Below are 16756 nucleotides of genomic sequence, written 5' to 3'. Positions count from 1 at the left end.
CTATTTTAGTATATATAATATAAATTATAAGCAGAAAAGCTACATTGTATCTTTATGGTATATCCATGTATTTTATGTTTTAGATCAGTGTGATATTTCTTATCCAAAGGTCTTGATGCTTATTTCACAGTATTTTGAGAGGATATCACTAATTTCTCCCATTTTTTAAAAATAATTTTTTCAGATATTCTACTAAAAGGAAGAAATATTCTACTAAAAGGAATAAATAGCTCTTCTCCTAAGATGGAATCTGTGGTGTGGGAATGTGGCTGATCAACTTGATTTATTGGTCATATGTGCCCTATGTAATAAAATGGAAAGAAGAGACAAGATGATGTCACTTTCCCATATTGTGAAACCAAAACAAATGCCTTTTGTGAGACCAAGCTAACAAACCTCTGACAGTGCAAGAGTATTTAACTGTTGAAGAACTTTACAATAAGATATTAGAAGAAGTACTTTCAAGCCGAGACCTGCAGGTGTACACAGATCTAAAATTCAGATTGAGTAGGCTGATCATCCGAAATCTCATTCAGATCCAGGAAGGATGGCAATGAGTTGGATTCTCTTCTCTCTTTGGCCCTTGACCATGTTTGTGGGGCCTGTAAATGGGCACAGTTTGTTTTCTTGTGAACCTATTACCTTGAGGATGTGCCAAGATTTGCCTTATAATACCACCTTCATGCCTAATCTTCTGAATCATTATGACCAACAAACGGCAGCTTTAGCAATGGAGGTAAGACTTGATCTCTTCTTTGACATATTTTCCAAAATGACTGGTATTTTACCCTATCAATTGTTCTAATGAATGTGTTTGATAAGGGAAAAATATGCTATTTTAATTGTATCTTATGCATTAAAAATTTACATATTTTGGTTCAGACTCTAATGGATTGAGGAATTCATGTTTGGAGAAAGCTATACTTTTTTTTTTTTTTTTTTTTTTACAGGCAGAGTGGACAGTGAGAGAGAGAGAGACAGAGAGAAAGGTCTTCCTTTACCGTTGGTTCACCCTCCAATGGCTGCTGTGGCTGGCGCGCTGTGTCCGGCGCACCATGCTGATCCAAAGGCAGGAGCCAGGTGCTTCTCCTGGTCTCCCATGGGGTGCAGGGCCCAAGCACTTGGGCCATCCTCCACTGCCTTCCCAGGCCACAGCAGAGAGCTGGCCTGGAAGAGGGGCAACCGGGGCAGAATCCGGCGCCCCGACCAGGACTAGAACCCAGTGTGCCAGCGTCGCAAGGCGGAGGATTAGCCTAGTGAGCCGTGGCGCCGGCCCACTTTTTTTTAGACATTGTACGTTTACAAAGAAATTTCAAACTCTGTAATATAGAAGACATTCAGAAGTTTAAAATTGGCCAAGTTATTATATGATTATACTTCTTCTGTTATTTAGCTAATAAAATACTTCAGATAAAGAGCAGAATATAATATGATTCACAATTCACTGACTAAATTTTGAAAATAATGTGATTCTTAAAAATAAGTTCTTCAACCATTAGGCTATGGTATTTGAATTCTTTTAAATACTTAAGATGACCAAGTACTTCTTGGTCATGCTTTGTTCATATCAACTGAAGAATAACTACCAAGAAATGGAAAACTTCTGTTATGTGAATTATTTGTGCCTGGCCTCTCAGAATTTTATGAAAATTTCTTGCCTTATTTGAATTTTTCTAATGGTAATTCTTTCTTTAGATATTTCTTTATGATTTTATTTAAGTAACTATGACAAGCCAATGTTTATAGTAAATAGTAAGTTTAAATATTGTCCATAATGGTTTTAGAATTTTGGACAAGAACATATTTACTGGGTAAGAATCGGAAGGCAGAAGCAGTGGTTGTAAGAAGCATGCATTTCCGCCGGCACCGCAGCTCACTAGGCTAATCCTCCGCCTGCGGCACCGGTACTCTGGGTTCTAGTCCCGGTCGGGGCACCGGATTCTGTCCTGGTTGCTCCTCTTCCAGTCCAGCTCTCTGCTGTGGCCTGGGAAGGCAGTGGAGGATGGCCCAAGTGCTTGGGCCCTGCACCCAAATGGGAGACCAGGAGGTAGCACCTGGCTCCTGACTTTGGATGGGCGCTGCGCACCGGCTGTAGCAGCCATTTGGGGGGTGAACCAATGGAAGAAAGACATTTCTCTCTGTTTCTCTCACTGTCTAACTCTGCCTGTCAAAAAAACATGCATTTGAGGGTTGAACAACCTGGGCTTCAATTCCAGCTGTACCAGTAGCCATATACTTTGGGAAAGTTATATGGGCTTTTTCACCATAGTCTCTTTGCTTATATAATAGAGCTAGTAATAATCACACAGGCTTCAAAACACAAGTTCAAATACACAAGTTCAAAATGAAAACACATGTGTATGTGCTTGACACGTGGTAAGTATCCTATAAGTGATAGCTTTTGCCGTTAATCCACATTCTCATCAGTTTAACTTCATGATATAATAGAATGTTTTGTACTTTAATAAATTTTTATAGTGCTTTCAGAAAATGGAAGCATACATGTTTTTGAATGCTTTTTTAAAAATTTATTTATTATATGAAAGGCAGAGTTACAGAGAGGCAGAGACAGAGAGAGAGAGAGAGAGAGAGAGAGGCCTTCCATCCACTGGTTCATTCCCCAGATGGCTGCAACTGCTGGAGCTGCACCAATCCGAAGCCAGGAGCCAGGAATTTCTTCCAGGTCTCCCTTGCAGGTGCAGGGGCCCAAGGACTTAGACCGTCTTCTGTTTTTCCAAACCATACCAGTGAGCTGGATCAGAAGGGGAACAGTCAGCCAGGATTCAAACTGGCACCCATATGGGATGCTGGCACTGTAGGTGGTGGCTTTACCTGCTACACCACAGTGCTGGCCCCTTAGGATGCTTTTTTGAGAATAAAAGTTAAAGTTTAATTACTTTGAGGTAGAAAAACAAATCTAGGAGATATGTAGAAGATGATTATACATATGTTTTGAAATGTTGGGGGTGCATCTTACATATAACAAGTATCTGAAAATGAGATAGAGGTTGAACAAAACATTTTCTGCTCTGCCTTTAACTATAGAAGGTCTAAATGGTAAAGAGAGAAATTTAGTATAGATTTATTAGGTTACATGAAAATGAGAATTGGTTTAATATAGTGAGTTGTTTTAGATATAATAGCTTTTGTTACATACTAAAGTTACTTTCTTACCAAAAAGTTGAACTAGAAATATAATTATTTCTATTATTGTAAGGCATAATTTCTTTAGAAAACAAATAGGGTTTTAAGAAATTAGTCCTGCCGGCGCCGCGGCTCACTAGGCTAATCCTCCGCCTAGCGGCGTCGGCACACCGGGTTCTAGTCCCGGTTGGGGCGCCGGATTCTGTCCCAGTTGCCCCTCTTCCAGGCCAGCTCTCTGCTGTGGCCAGGGAGTGCAGTGGAGGATGGCCCAGGTGCTTGGGCCCTGCACCCCATGGGAGACCAGGAGAAGCACCTGGCTCCTGGCTCCTGCCATCGGATCAGCGCGGTGCGCCGGCCGCAGCGCGCCGGCCGCGGCGGCCATTGGAGGGTGAACCAACGGCAAAGGAAGACCTTTCTCTCTGTCTCTCTCTCTCACTGTCCACTCTGCCTGTCAAAAAAAAAAAAAAAGAAAAAGAAAAAAAAAAAAAAAAGAAATTAGTCCTAAAGATATTTGTACTGACTTGGGTTCAACCTTTTAGTGTGCCTTGTAGTAAGTGGGTTTAAGAGTATGGACAGGGGCCAGCATTGTGGTGCAGGGGGTTAAGCTGTTGCCTGAGTCCTCGCTGTTGCACTTTCAATCCAGTTCCCTGTCAGTGCACCTGGGAAAACAGTAGAAAATGGTCCATGTCCTTGGGCCCCTGGACCCACATGGAGGACCTTGAAGGAGTTCTAGGCTCTTGGCTTCAGCCTGGCCCGGCCTGGGCCATTGTGGCCATTAGGGAATGAACCTGTCGATGGAAGCTCTCTCTGTTCTCCCTCTCTCTGCATCACTATGCCTTTCAAATAAATAAATAAATCTTTAAAACAAAACAAAAAAACTTTGGTCAAATTAGTTAACATTCCTCAACCTTTTTTCCTTTATTTGTGAAAAGACAATAATAATTAAAATACCTCAAAGGACAGTTAAGAGCCTTAATAATTTAACTTGCATAATGGATAGCACAGAGTAGCTGAGGTACAGATGTTAATTTTATTTCAAATTCTGCTTCTAAATTATCTAGAGAGAAGTAGTAGTAAGATGATATATTTGCTGCAAATGAACTTATATTATGAACATTGGCATTCCTTATGGTAGCATGATAGACTCTCTCTGGCCTCTTATCAACCCCAAGTATTTGTTGGAATCTTTAGGGAGATTCTAGGAAGATTATGTGGAAAATAGTTTATAGGAGAAGGTACTAGTGATTTATTGTAATGTTGAGAATAGTTGGCTGTTCCATGGTTGTCATATCAAGACAGTGAGGCCACTGAAGAATCATCAGACACAGTTTGAGAGTGTAAAGTTTTTGTAATAACAAAGGACATGGAAAATCATTAGGTGACATAACATGCTCATAGCTGCTGATGACACCTCTACTTCTGTGCTTCTATCCTTCTACTCATCTAGGAACTTTGAATACATGTCTGCCAGTTTTTACTGGGAAGCAGTAATTGGAATAGACAACCCTAGCACATTCTGGAGTGTTCACTGTGAGACTAGCTGAATTGAAAGATGATTCCCTAGATGTAGTATCTTCTGTAGGGTCCATATCTGTACTGATATTTGTTTAGTCAAAATGAGTACTTGAAACAGAATGGTATATGACAGTAAGCTAGAGATGCCAAAGATGAGAGAAGTTAAAAATCTGGACTACTTTATTTATATTTATATTTTTTTAGAAAGCTTTTATTTAATAAATATAAATTTCATAGGTACAGCTTTTGGATTATAGTGGTTCTTCCCCCCATACCTGCCCTCCTACCCCCACTTCTGTCCCACTTCCTACTCCCTTTCCCATCCCATTCTTCATTAAGATTCATTTTTAATTATCTTTATATACAGAAGATCAACTCTATATGAAGTAAAGATTTCAACAGTTTGCACCCACAGACAAAGTATAAAGTACTGTTTGAAGACTAGTTTTACCAATAATTCTCATAGTAAAACTCATTAAGGACAGAGGTCTTACATGGGGAGCAAGTACACAGTGACTCCTGTTGTTGATTTAACAATTGACACTCTTATTTATGATGTCAGTGATCACCCGAGGCTCTTGTCATGAGCTACCAAGGCCATGGAAGCCTTTTGAGTCCACAAACTCCAACATATATAGACAGAAGCATAATCAAAGTGGACGTTCTCTCCTCCCTTCAAAGAAAGGTACCTCCTTTGGTGGTCCCTTCTTCCCACGGGGATCTCACTCACAGAGATCTTTCCTGTAGGTCATTTTTTGCCACAGTATCTTGGCTTTTCATGCCTGAATTGCTCTCATTGGATTTTTAGCCAGATCCAAATGCCTTAAGGGCTGATTCTGAGGCCAGAGTGCTGTTTAGAGTGTTCATTCTATGAGGCTGCTATGTGGCCTGCTTCCCATGTTGGCTCATTCTCTCCTTTTTAATTCTATCTATTATTATTAGCAGACAATTGTGGACTATTTTATTAATTTTCATTTTTCTTGAACGATCAAGATCTTTTGTTGCTTGATTCACTCCCTAAATGTCCACAATGTTTAGGGGTGGGCCAAGCCAACACAAGAAGTCTGAAACTCAGTCTGGATCTCCCACTACTTGAGCTATCAACTAACTACTGCCTCCCAGGGTGTACATTTGGCAAGAGGCTGGAATTGGAAATGGAGCAGGGACTCAAACCCAGGTACCTCTTTCTGGGATGCGGGTGTTTCAAGCTGCATCTTAATTGTAGCACCAAATACCTATCTCAGCCATTTTATAATTTTTTAAAAAATTTATTTATTTGAAAGATTTACAGAGAAAGAGAGGAGAGACAGACAGAGATCTTCCATCCTCTGGTTCACTCCTCAAATGACCATAATGGTTGGGCTGGGGCAGGTGGAGGCCAGGAACCAAGAGCCTCTTCCTGGTCTCCCACATTGTTTCCCACAAGCTACTTTCCCAGGCACATTAGCAGGGAGCTGGATCAGAAGTGGATCAGCCAGGACTGGCACCTATGAGGCTTAACTTGTACCACAACTCTGACCCCCTCCCTGCAGGTTATTTTAAATTTGATTATTCATAATTAAAAAGTTGGATATTCTCTCATATATAGAGGATTCCTGTTAAGTCCTTTCATTGGCAGTGGGACGTGTTTGAATAAATGGGCTAAGTGTCAACCCATTAAGCTGAAAAAGAAAAGAAAGTCCTTGTTACTATCTTTACTTTTCTATCCCTACTTTGCAAAACATGCATATCTATCTATACACAAACTCACATGCTAAATTTTTCCAAGTTTTCAACTTGATGTTTCTGTTTTCAATGAGTATGATTGACTTTGGATAGGGGGGGAAATTTCTCATTTCTGAGGCTTTTAAGAATTATTTATTAGAGAGAATGAGAGTGAGTTCTCTTCCACTGGTTCACTCCAAGTTCCCATGATGGCTGGCCAAGTCTGGAGCCAGGCCAAAGTCAGGAACTTGTGCCAGGAACTCATCCAAGTCTCCCAAGTTGGTGACAGTAACCCAATTACTTGAGCTGCTATCACTGCTTTCTAGGGTCTGCTTTATCAGGAAGCTGCAGTCAGAAGCTGGAAGCAGATTTTGAACTGGGTTACTCTGATACAGGATGTGGGATTCTTAATAGATTAAATGCCTGTCTCATGTTTCTGAATTTTCCACACCATTTTGAGCTCAGTTGGAAACTTTCCAACGAGGAGTGATAATCAATAAGTTGTGAGTAAGAACCACATATTATCAGATATTTATGACTCTAGTAATAAAAGAGATCTTGGCAAGTACTTGAGGCATCACCTGCTGTCTCCGTGGATGTGCATTAGCAGGAAGCTGGAATTGGGAATGGGAACCATGAATCAAAACCCCCATACTCTGATGTGAGATGCAGATGCACCAAATGGCTGTCTCCTTTATTTGCTGTACGCATGCAATATAGAGACTTGATTAAATTCAAGCTTAATTTGGGGTGGGGACCATGGACTATGCTTCATAGGTCGTGTAACATACTTCCATTTGGAGGCATATAATATCTGATTATTAATTTTGCTTGTAATGTTAGCAGGCATGGATCATTTCCTAGACAACACTTTTATTAGGGGTTTGCAAAATGATAGTATTCTATCATTCTTTAGCTAGAATTTCTTGTGAACAGAAGCATCCTCTCATCGACTTTTGGTTTACTCTCATGTACATTGATACTCATATAGAAAGGACAGAATATAGGGCAGGCATTTGGCACAGCAGTTAAGACATTGCTTGGGACTCCTGCATCCTATATCAGAGTGCCTGGTTTGAGTTCTGGATGCTCTGTTTCCTACCCATCTAACCCCTAATACACATCCTGGAAGGCAGCAGATTGTGACCCAACTACTTAGGTTCCTGACAGCGACAAAGGAAACCCAGATTGACTTTTGGGCTCCTGGTTTTGGCCTGGCCCAGCCCAGTTGTAGGCATTTGTGGAATGAACCGAACAATGAAAAAATCTGGGGCTGGCGCTGTGGCATAGCTGATAAAGCTGTCACCTGCAGTGCCAGCATCCAGTATGGGCACCAGTTCAAGTCCTGGCTGCTCCACTTCCAATCCAGCTCTCTACAGTATACAGTAGCCTGGGAAAGCGGTAGAAGATGGCCCAAGTCCTTGGGTTCCTGCACCCACGTGGGAGACCTGGAAGAAGCTCCTGGCTTCGGATCGGCGCAGCTCAGCGATTGGCAGCCAACTGGGGAGTGAACCAGCCGATGGAAGACCTCTCTCCCTCTTTCTGCCTCTGCCTCTAATTCCACCTTTCAAATAAATAAATTTTTAAAAATAAAGGAGTGGAAAAATTTCCCTCTTCCCCTCTACCTTTCAAATGAAAGTAAATGAAATTTTTTAAAAGTAATTTCTCATTCTACTTTATTAATGCTTAGAATAATGTATTTTTTTTATCTTTTATTTAATGAATATAAATTTCCAAAATACGACTTATGGATTACAATGGCTTCCCCCCGATACTGTCCCTCCCACCCACAACCCTCCCCTTTCCCACTCCCTCTCCCCTTCCATTCACATCAAGATTCATTTTCGATTATCTTAATATACAGAAGATCAGCTTAGTATACATAGAATAATGTATTGATACCCAAGCATCTTCCAAAGGCAGCCAGTGACTTTAAAGTTTTGTTCTGAACCCAGATTTCTTATGTATTTGCTGTGTTTTTAATCTGTTGCAGTTATTATTCTTACTGGTGCTCAAAATGTTCCATTTTTTATAGTGAGAACCTTTGCATGGTAGTTTCTGATTATTTTTTATCTACTTCGTAAAATTCTGCCTTAAACCTTGAATCATCAGTTTCTTTAGTTTCTTGTAGTTCAAAATGATGCTTAGAGATAACTCTCTGGGAGCTAAGAGTGTTGATACCAGATTAGTCATTTTTAGACCTTTTTGTGGACAGAGCTAGAAAAAAATTTTAGGCCGGCGCCGCAGCTCAATAGGCTAATCTTCTGCCTGCGGTGCCAGCACCCCAGGTTCTATTCCCAGTCGGGGCGCCGGTTCTGTCCCGGTTGCCCCTCTTCCAGGCCAGCTCTCTGCTGTGGCCCGGAAAGGCAGTGGAGGATGGCCCAAGTGCTTGGGGCCCTGCACCCCATGTGAGACCAGGAGAAGCACCTGGCTCCTGCTATTGGATCAGCGTGGTGCGGTGGCCGCAGCGGCCATTGTGGGGTGAACCAACGGCAAAAGGAAGACCTTTCTCTCTGTCTGTCTCTCTCTCACTGTCTAACTCTGCCTGTCAAAAAATAAAATAAAATAAAATAAAAATTTAATAGAAAACCTATCCTGGGTTTATAGTGATATACTCAACTTAAAAAATATTGCTGAGTTTTTATTAACATATTTAGATTTATTTTTGTTTCTTTTTCCCTCAAAATTATTATTTGCTATATAAAATACAAAATAACCTTAAAATTGTGATATGAATGAAGATTACAACATGAACTAAAAATTTTTTTTTCATCACACAAAGTATAATCTGTAAATGGAAAACTATAATCTGCAATATAGATTTTATATGTATTTAGAAAACTATAATCTACAAATCTGGAAAGAAAAAAATGATGTGGTTTGACATTGAAAGAATTTTGAATTTTTGATTTTTCTAAAAGATTTATTTATTTTGAAAGAGTTATAGAGAGTGAGAGGCAGAGAGAGGGATCTTCTGTTTGCTGGTACAGTCCCCAGATGACTCACAGTCAGGGCTGAGCAAGGCTGAAGCCAGGAGCTAGGAGCTTTTTCCAAGTCTCCCATGTGGGTGGCAGGGGCCCAAGCACTTGGGCTATATTCCTCTGCTTTCCAAGGCACATCAGCAGGGAGTTGGATTGGAAGTGGGGCAGCCAAAACTTGAACTGATGCTCATGTGGAATGCTGGTGTTGCAGGTAGTAGTTTAACCCACCATGGTATGATACCAGTCTCAGCCATTTCTTATTTTTTTAAATATGTATTTATTCATTTTTCATATACTTGAAAGGGGCCAGCATTGTGGCATAGTAGGTTAAGCTGCCAGCTGCATCACCAGTGTCCCACATGGGCTCTGGTTTGAGACCTGGCTGCTCCACATCCAATCCAACTCCCTGCTAATGCGCCTGGGAAAGTAATAGAAGGTGGCCCATGTGCTTGGGCCTTTACATCCATGTGCGAGACCAGGAAGAAGCTCTGGGCTCCTGGCTTCTGTATGGCACAGCCCCAGCCTTTGCAGCCATCTGGGGAGTGAAACAGTGGATGGAAGATCTCTCTCTCTCTCTATCTTCCTCTTTCTCTGTAACTCTGCCTTTCAAATAAATAAGAAAGTAAATCTTTTTTTTTTTTTTTTTAAAGAAAAAAAGATCTTTCATCCACTGGTTCACTCCCCAGATGCCTGCAACAGCTAGTATTGGGCCAGACTGAAGCCATTTGAATCTCCCACGTATGTGACAGGGGCCCAGGCACTTGAGCCGTAGTCTGTTGCCTCTCAGGACACATTAGCAAGAAACTGGATTAGATGCAAAGCAGGTGGGCTCAGATCAACACTCTAATTTGGGATGCTGCTGTCCCACATGGTGGCTTTACCCACTGTGCCACAACTCCTCCTATAGCTACATTTTACTCCATTGGTTTTGGTAGATATTTCTTCATTCATTCTTCAATTCATGGACATCTGGGTTGTTTCCTGTCTTTTGCTATTAAAAATAGTGTTCCAGCTGTATTTTCATATTTTTAATAGCAACCCATAGGTTCCTAGAAGCGCAAATGTATGTATTGCTTTCTTAATATTGCCAAACTACTGTATAAAGGTTGTGCCATTTTGCATTCTCAGTAGCATTGTAGGAGAGCACCTGTTTCTTCACAGCTTTACTAACAGAATAGATTATGTTTTTTGTTTTAAACCAGAAAAGTAAAAAATTGGTGTATCAGTGATCTTCATCACCTACTTACAGAGGCAAACTCCAAACTCCTTCATAACTGTTGATATGTAGGGGTTCATTATATGAGAATACTTCAGAAAGTTCCCTGTGGTAATGCAAAGTATGAAAGGATTATGCATGGACTTCAAGATTTTTTTTCCACCTGTCCTTCAATTGCATTTTTCCACGTACTTTTTGAACTCATTTCATGCTTTTGGTGAGAGTAGAACAGTTGGAGGCAGAATAATTCAAGCCCAAGTTTTGTTACTTATCTGTGTGACGGTGACAAAGTTATAATCACTTTATGCCATTGTTATAGTGGAATTGGTTACAAGGAACAAATCAGGGATGTAAAAATTGCCTTTTTTTTTTAAGATTTATTTATTTATTTATTTATTTGAAAGGCAGAGTTACAGAGAGGCGGAGGCAGAGAGACAGAGACAGAAAGAGAGAGAGAGGTCTTCCATCTGCTGGTTCACTCCCCAGATGGCCACAATGACTGGAGCTGCACCAATCCGAAGCCAGGAGTCTTCTGGATCTCCCACATGGTGCAGGGGTCCAAGGACTTGAGCCATCTTCTGCTGCTTTCCCAGGCCATAGCAGAGAGCTGGATCCAGAGTAGAGCAACCGGGACTTGAACCAGCACCCATATGGGATGCCAGCCCTGCAGGTGGCAGCTTTACCCACTACACCATAGCGCCAGCCCTGAAAATTGCTTTTTAAAATATCATCGCCGGCCGGTGCCGCGGCTCACTAGGCTAATCCTCCGCCTGCGGCGCCGGCACACCGGGTTCTAGTCCCGGTCGGAGCACCGGATTCTGTCCCAGTTGCTCCTCTTCCAGGCCAGCTCTCTGCTATGGCCCGGGAAGGCAGTGGAGGATGGCCCAAGTGCTTGGACCCTGCACCCCATGGGAGACCAGGAGAAGTACCTGGCTCCTGCCATCGGATCAGCGTGGTGCGCCGGCCTCGGCGGCCATTGGAGGGTGAACCAACGGCAAAAAGGAAGACCTTTCTCTCTGTCTCTCTCTCTCACTGTCCACTCTGCCTGTCAAAAAAAAAAAAAAAAAAAAAAAAATATCATCGCCAACCCTTGGCCAGAAGATCAAATCCAAAGCATGATAGACATTTACAAATTGGCTCTTATGTACTCTCAGAGTCCATGTACTTTGAGGAGCTCTGTCCTTCACAGTTGCACAAGAACTTAGCATTTGTTGAACGTACCAAGTCTTTGCAGTGCAATCTACCTAGAAAGCTTTTCTGGTATCCGTTTTGGTGAAAATCTTACTCAACTTTCAAGGGTTGGCTTGGATGTTACATCTTTGTGAAACTTGGAATGTCCTGAAGTTAGTGATTGTCTCCTCCATACTTACCAGTATGTTCTGTTTGTACCTCTATTTTAATGTATAGGTTGTTATGTTGGAATTATTGACCTTTTTTCCTCCTAGAATTTTAACTCCTTGAAACAGAGCTTGTTGTGTATACCTAGTATCTAACAGAGCCTCACACATAGTAACTGCTAAATAAATTTTTGAAGTAATTAATGAACTTAATAAACTGTAAATCTCAGAGTTGGTGGTAATCATGATTATGGTGGTGGTGCTATGCCTAAGCTCTTAATCTTCTGGAGTTGTAATGTGCTTGGTGGGGATGATGATAGTAATTCAGTCTCAGGATTACCGTGTAACCTGTGAACACTAGCATTTTACTTTGCTTTTTTTTTTATCAAAGTGACTTGAAGCTTTCAATGTTACATATTTGCATCTGTAAGTGGTGTGATTAAAAAAAAAAAGAATGAAATAACAATTCTCCCATCTCTAGGCCTGCTTATGTCTGAATTTTCTCCATCTTTGCCTATCAGTGTCTTGTTACACGTGATCCACTGTTAAGTTTAAAAAGATAGGGGAAAGTAGATAACAAAACATGTGTGTAAAACATCCTGGTTTTATGGAAAAAAGTGTGAGTGTTCATGCAGAGTAAGTGATTTGGTAGGATTTTCACCAAGGCTAACTAGTTATTCCTTAATTAGTTTATTTGTATAGTCTTCTATGTTCTCCATCTAATGTTTATATTGTCTCATTTTTCTGGAAGAAACATGTTATGCATTTAAAATAAGTAAATTTAAAGAAGCTCTATGTTTTAAAATTTCAGCTGTCCTTTTTTATCCAGCTCCCAGTGCAGATCCTAAGGCTTAGTATTTATTAAATATATTTTGATTGAATGACTACAACTTAAAGAATAAGTTGGTAAAGTTTCCACAAAAAAGGGTGTTCAAAGAGAAGGATGTGGATGGCATCAGGGAAGGCTCAAGTTGCGGGTGGTATTTGAATGGACCTTGAAAGACAGATAGGGTTTTGTTGTTTTAATTTAAGAGAAGAGTATAACATGTAAACAATAATTATTAATGTATTATGGGTAGCCTTTTAAGAAAAATGAAATTTATTATATTTATACTTAGAATTCATGATTTCTGTCTTTAGAATATATGTTATCCAGCAGATTTACTTACCTTACTTTTTATTTAGGTTAATATTAATAAAGTGGCTTTCCCTAAATAAACAACATTCTTGTGAAGTGGTTTGAGAAGGCTGTTGTTTGGGGAAACCAGCCAGGAATTAAGACACTTCTAAATTGAAAAATGTACATACACATTGTGGAGAATTAATTGTATTTAGTCATTTCTGACTTTAGAAATTTTTGAAATTTTAATTTTATATAGTAGAATTTCATTTGAAAAGTTTTATCTCTTGAGACAGACCATAATTTAGAACTGTCCATGATATTGAAAGCATTAAAGAATTTACTTCCTGAAGAAAAGTCAAATTTGTGGACTACTCTGGGAACTCCAGTTTAATTTGTAAAGATAAATATGCTCCTGTGACAATGGCAGGTTTCTGTAAACCAACTCACTGAAAGTCTGTCATATGTTATGGGGCATTTTTTAAAATTAAGATTTGTAAAAGAAAATAAATCTGTGGATTTAAATGTGTTATTGCAAACCTAAAGACCTTTTAAAGTTTTGGACCTATTCTCATTAGAAATTTTATTACAAAAATAGTTTTTAAAAGGTCTCATTTTTAATCACTTAAAATTCTTCTAAAAAGTTGTTTTTGAATAATTTCTTATTTGAACTTGGATCTGAGATAGCTATGGATACTGTTTTTGAATTTTTGAGACCATTCTGCATTTAGTTTCACATTTAATGAATATAGTCATAATATTCCCAAACTCAGTAGGTGCAGTTTCTATGGTTACCAGATCCTTTGTAGAGGCACAAAAGTTGGAATTCTGATTCTCTTGAGTCAAATTTTGGCCTTTGACTCTGTCCCCCTTTCACACCCCTGGCTAAGCTTGGGCTGTTGCTGCGCTTGAAGGCTTGTCAGCTAGCAGGTTCCTATGGTAACAGGAATGGAAATTTGAAAGAAGCCAGGGAATGAGAGCACAAAGGCTTGGTTGATTTGAATTTGAACAAAGAATGGAAGGTTCCATGTAGTGCACCTTTGTTGCAGAAACCAGAAATTTAATTTTAGAAAGTTACTTTCTAGTTTGTAAACTTCCTACCCTGGTCTTGATTTTGTGAACAAAAGTTTTAATGTTTAGGGAAGTACTAACAGTCTTTTAAAATTCAATCAGCTAAAGCTCCTTTTTTCTGCTTCATAGATCTTTAATAGTATCCCTTATGTTATATAGTCTCAACTTTTCAGTTTTTAGGCTCTCTGATTTAATTCTGATTTTGCTGAGATTAAAAAATTGTTAAGATTAAAATCAAAGCAGTTTACATTGTTTTTGTCTAACTTTGTTGAGAAGTGATGTGTATGTATGTACAATAAACTGCACAGGGCTAAAGTATTCAGTTGATGACAGATCTTGTGACACCATCACCACACAATTGAAATGTAAAATATTTCCATCATCTCAACAGCTTCTTTGTGTCCCTTTGTAGTTCACACCTCTCTCCTCCTTGTGCCAAATGACCACTCATCTAGCATTATGGATTACTCTTAATTTTCTTGAGTTTTATGTAAATAGAATAATAATGTACACTTTTAGATCTCTGGATTCTTTCACTCAGCATGATTTTGAGAAAAAAATCCATGTTTGTTTCACTTTTTGAAAATGTCATTTCAGGTCACCTTGTTACAGAAGAAGAGTCTGAAGCTTAGAGGTTAGGTAAAACAAATTGGTTAAGTGCAAGGGTCTGCGTAAGAATGCCAGTGTTTGCTTCCTGGGTCTATCTTTGTAGTTGTATCATCTTCGGTAGGTTACTTAGCTTTTTATGTCTCATTTTCTTCCCAAGTGTATAAAGTAGAATAAATAATAACAGTACCTACCTTACGGAATTGTGAGAGTTAAGTGAGATAATGTGGGTAAAACACTTCGAACATGCCTGATATATAGTGTCAGTAAATGCTGGTTTAGAACAAGGCACTTCTATAACTAGTAAGTAGTACAAACATGGAATTTTATGCTGATTGCAAGCTGCACAATATAGTTACTAAAATAAATTTTGTAATTCATGATGGGGCTTACAGATGGAGGTTTTATTAACATATTTGCATACAGAATCTGATTGTTTGATACTTTATATTTTGTTTATAATATTACCAAACAAATTTGAAACTTAAGGTTTACATGAGCATCTCTGAATGATGTATAAACATACCAACATGTAGTGCTATACATTTTTTAACTTTAAAATAATTATAAGTTCACAAGAAGTTAGAAACATTTTACAGAAAAATTCCGTATACCTTTTACCTATTTCCCTCTTATTATCTTACATAGCTATAATATTATATCAAAACCATAAAAAGAAACATGGGCTTCACCTACAAACCTTATATTTCACCAGTTTTTTATGTAATTCATTTGTGTATGCATGTAGTTATATGTGTGAGTATGTATATTTATGTGTAGTCCTTGTGATTTTATCACCTGTGTAGAGCTGTTGGCCGGCGCCGTGGCTCACTAGGCTAATCCTCCACCTGTGGCGCCGGGACTCTGGGTTCTAGCCCCGGTTGGGGTGCCGGATTCTGTCCCGGTTGCTCCTCTTCCAGTCCAGCTCTCTGCTGTGGCCCGGGAGTGCAGTGGAGGAGTACTTGGGCCCTGCACCTGCATGGGAGACCAGAAGCACCTGGCTCCTGGCTTTGGATCAGCGTGGTGCGCTGGCCGCAGTGGCCACTGCGGGGGGGGGGGGGGGGCGGGAGGGCAAAGTTTTAAAGTTTCTAATATAAATTTGTAGGGAAATATATGGTGTCAGGTTTTACTATGAACTGCCAACCTTACCTTACCCAGCCAGAAACCTTTGTATTTAATATGGTGTGAAAGACATTCCTCATTTAGACAACGAGGGTTCTTATTCAACCTGTCAATCAAAAAGATTACTCTTACCTTGCTTTACAAACAAGTACTCTTTAATTAGTGAAAAAAAAAAAAACAACAAATTCAAGCCTTATGTAATGCTTATTGCCCTTCCTTGCAGGTCTAAGTGCTAGACATAGTAACTGTGGCAACTATTTCTCATTGATGTTCCAAAAGGTGAAGAGGTCCTTCCTGCTAGACTTTCTTCAATATTTCAGTTGTAATAAGCAGATTTAACTAGCTTTGGAAAGTTGCTCACTATCATCATAGTATCTTATGCCTCCACTCTGTAGTTGAAGCTCTTGCTGCTGCCTTGTCATTCTTTATTTATGCTGACTTGTCCATACTCAGATGGCTGCTGAAGTCCTGTCTTAGGGAGTTTCCTTTGATCCACACTGTGCTTAAAGAGTACATCTTAGGTCCTTTAAAGCTAGTTAAATTGTTCTCCTTATGGATTACTTTTCCACATTGTTTGCAAGAGCTAAGCTAATACAACTTATAAACAGGTCACATACACAGACTTCACCTGCTTATATTGCAAACAACTTACTGAAAATATTTTTACTTTTAAACTAGTTCCAGGACATAGAAAGTTGGTTAATAGTAAAATTAGGGGCTGGTGCCATGGCTCACTTGGTTATTCCTCGGCCTGCAGCGCTGGCATCCTATATGGGAAGGTTCTAGTCCCGGTTGCTCCTCTAGTCCTGGTTGCTCCTCTTCCAGTCCAGCTCTCTGCTGTGGCCCAGGAAGGCAGTAGATGATGGCCCAAGTGCTTGGGCCCTGCACCCGAATGGGAGACCAGGAGGAAGCACCTGGCTCCTTGCTTCAGATCAGCGCA

General features: G+C 39.9%; 1 protein-coding gene across 3 annotated transcripts in view; it reads left to right on the top strand.

Annotated features, from left to right (window-relative positions):
- FZD3 (frizzled class receptor 3) overlaps positions 1 to 16756 on the top strand; it is a 91424-nt gene that overhangs the window by 13725 nt on the left and 60943 nt on the right. For all 3 annotated transcript variants that reach the window (XM_089325445.1, XM_051842535.3, XM_051842534.3), the window contains exon 2: positions 185 to 736. In XM_089325445.1, coding sequence (XP_089181571.1) covers positions 548 to 736 — 189 coding nt within the window. In that variant the 5' untranslated portion in view covers positions 185 to 547. The remainder of the gene's footprint in view (positions 1 to 184; positions 737 to 16756) is intronic.

This window comes from Oryctolagus cuniculus, chromosome 2 (assembly GCF_051225735.1).
Source record: "Oryctolagus cuniculus isolate XC-2025 breed Fujian yellow rabbit chromosome 2, ASM5122573v1, whole genome shotgun sequence".
In the NCBI taxonomy this organism is placed as follows: domain Eukaryota; kingdom Metazoa; phylum Chordata; class Mammalia; order Lagomorpha; family Leporidae; genus Oryctolagus; species Oryctolagus cuniculus.
The sequence above is the reverse complement of the archived record's forward strand: the minus strand, read 5'-3'. Positions and strand labels throughout refer to the sequence as shown.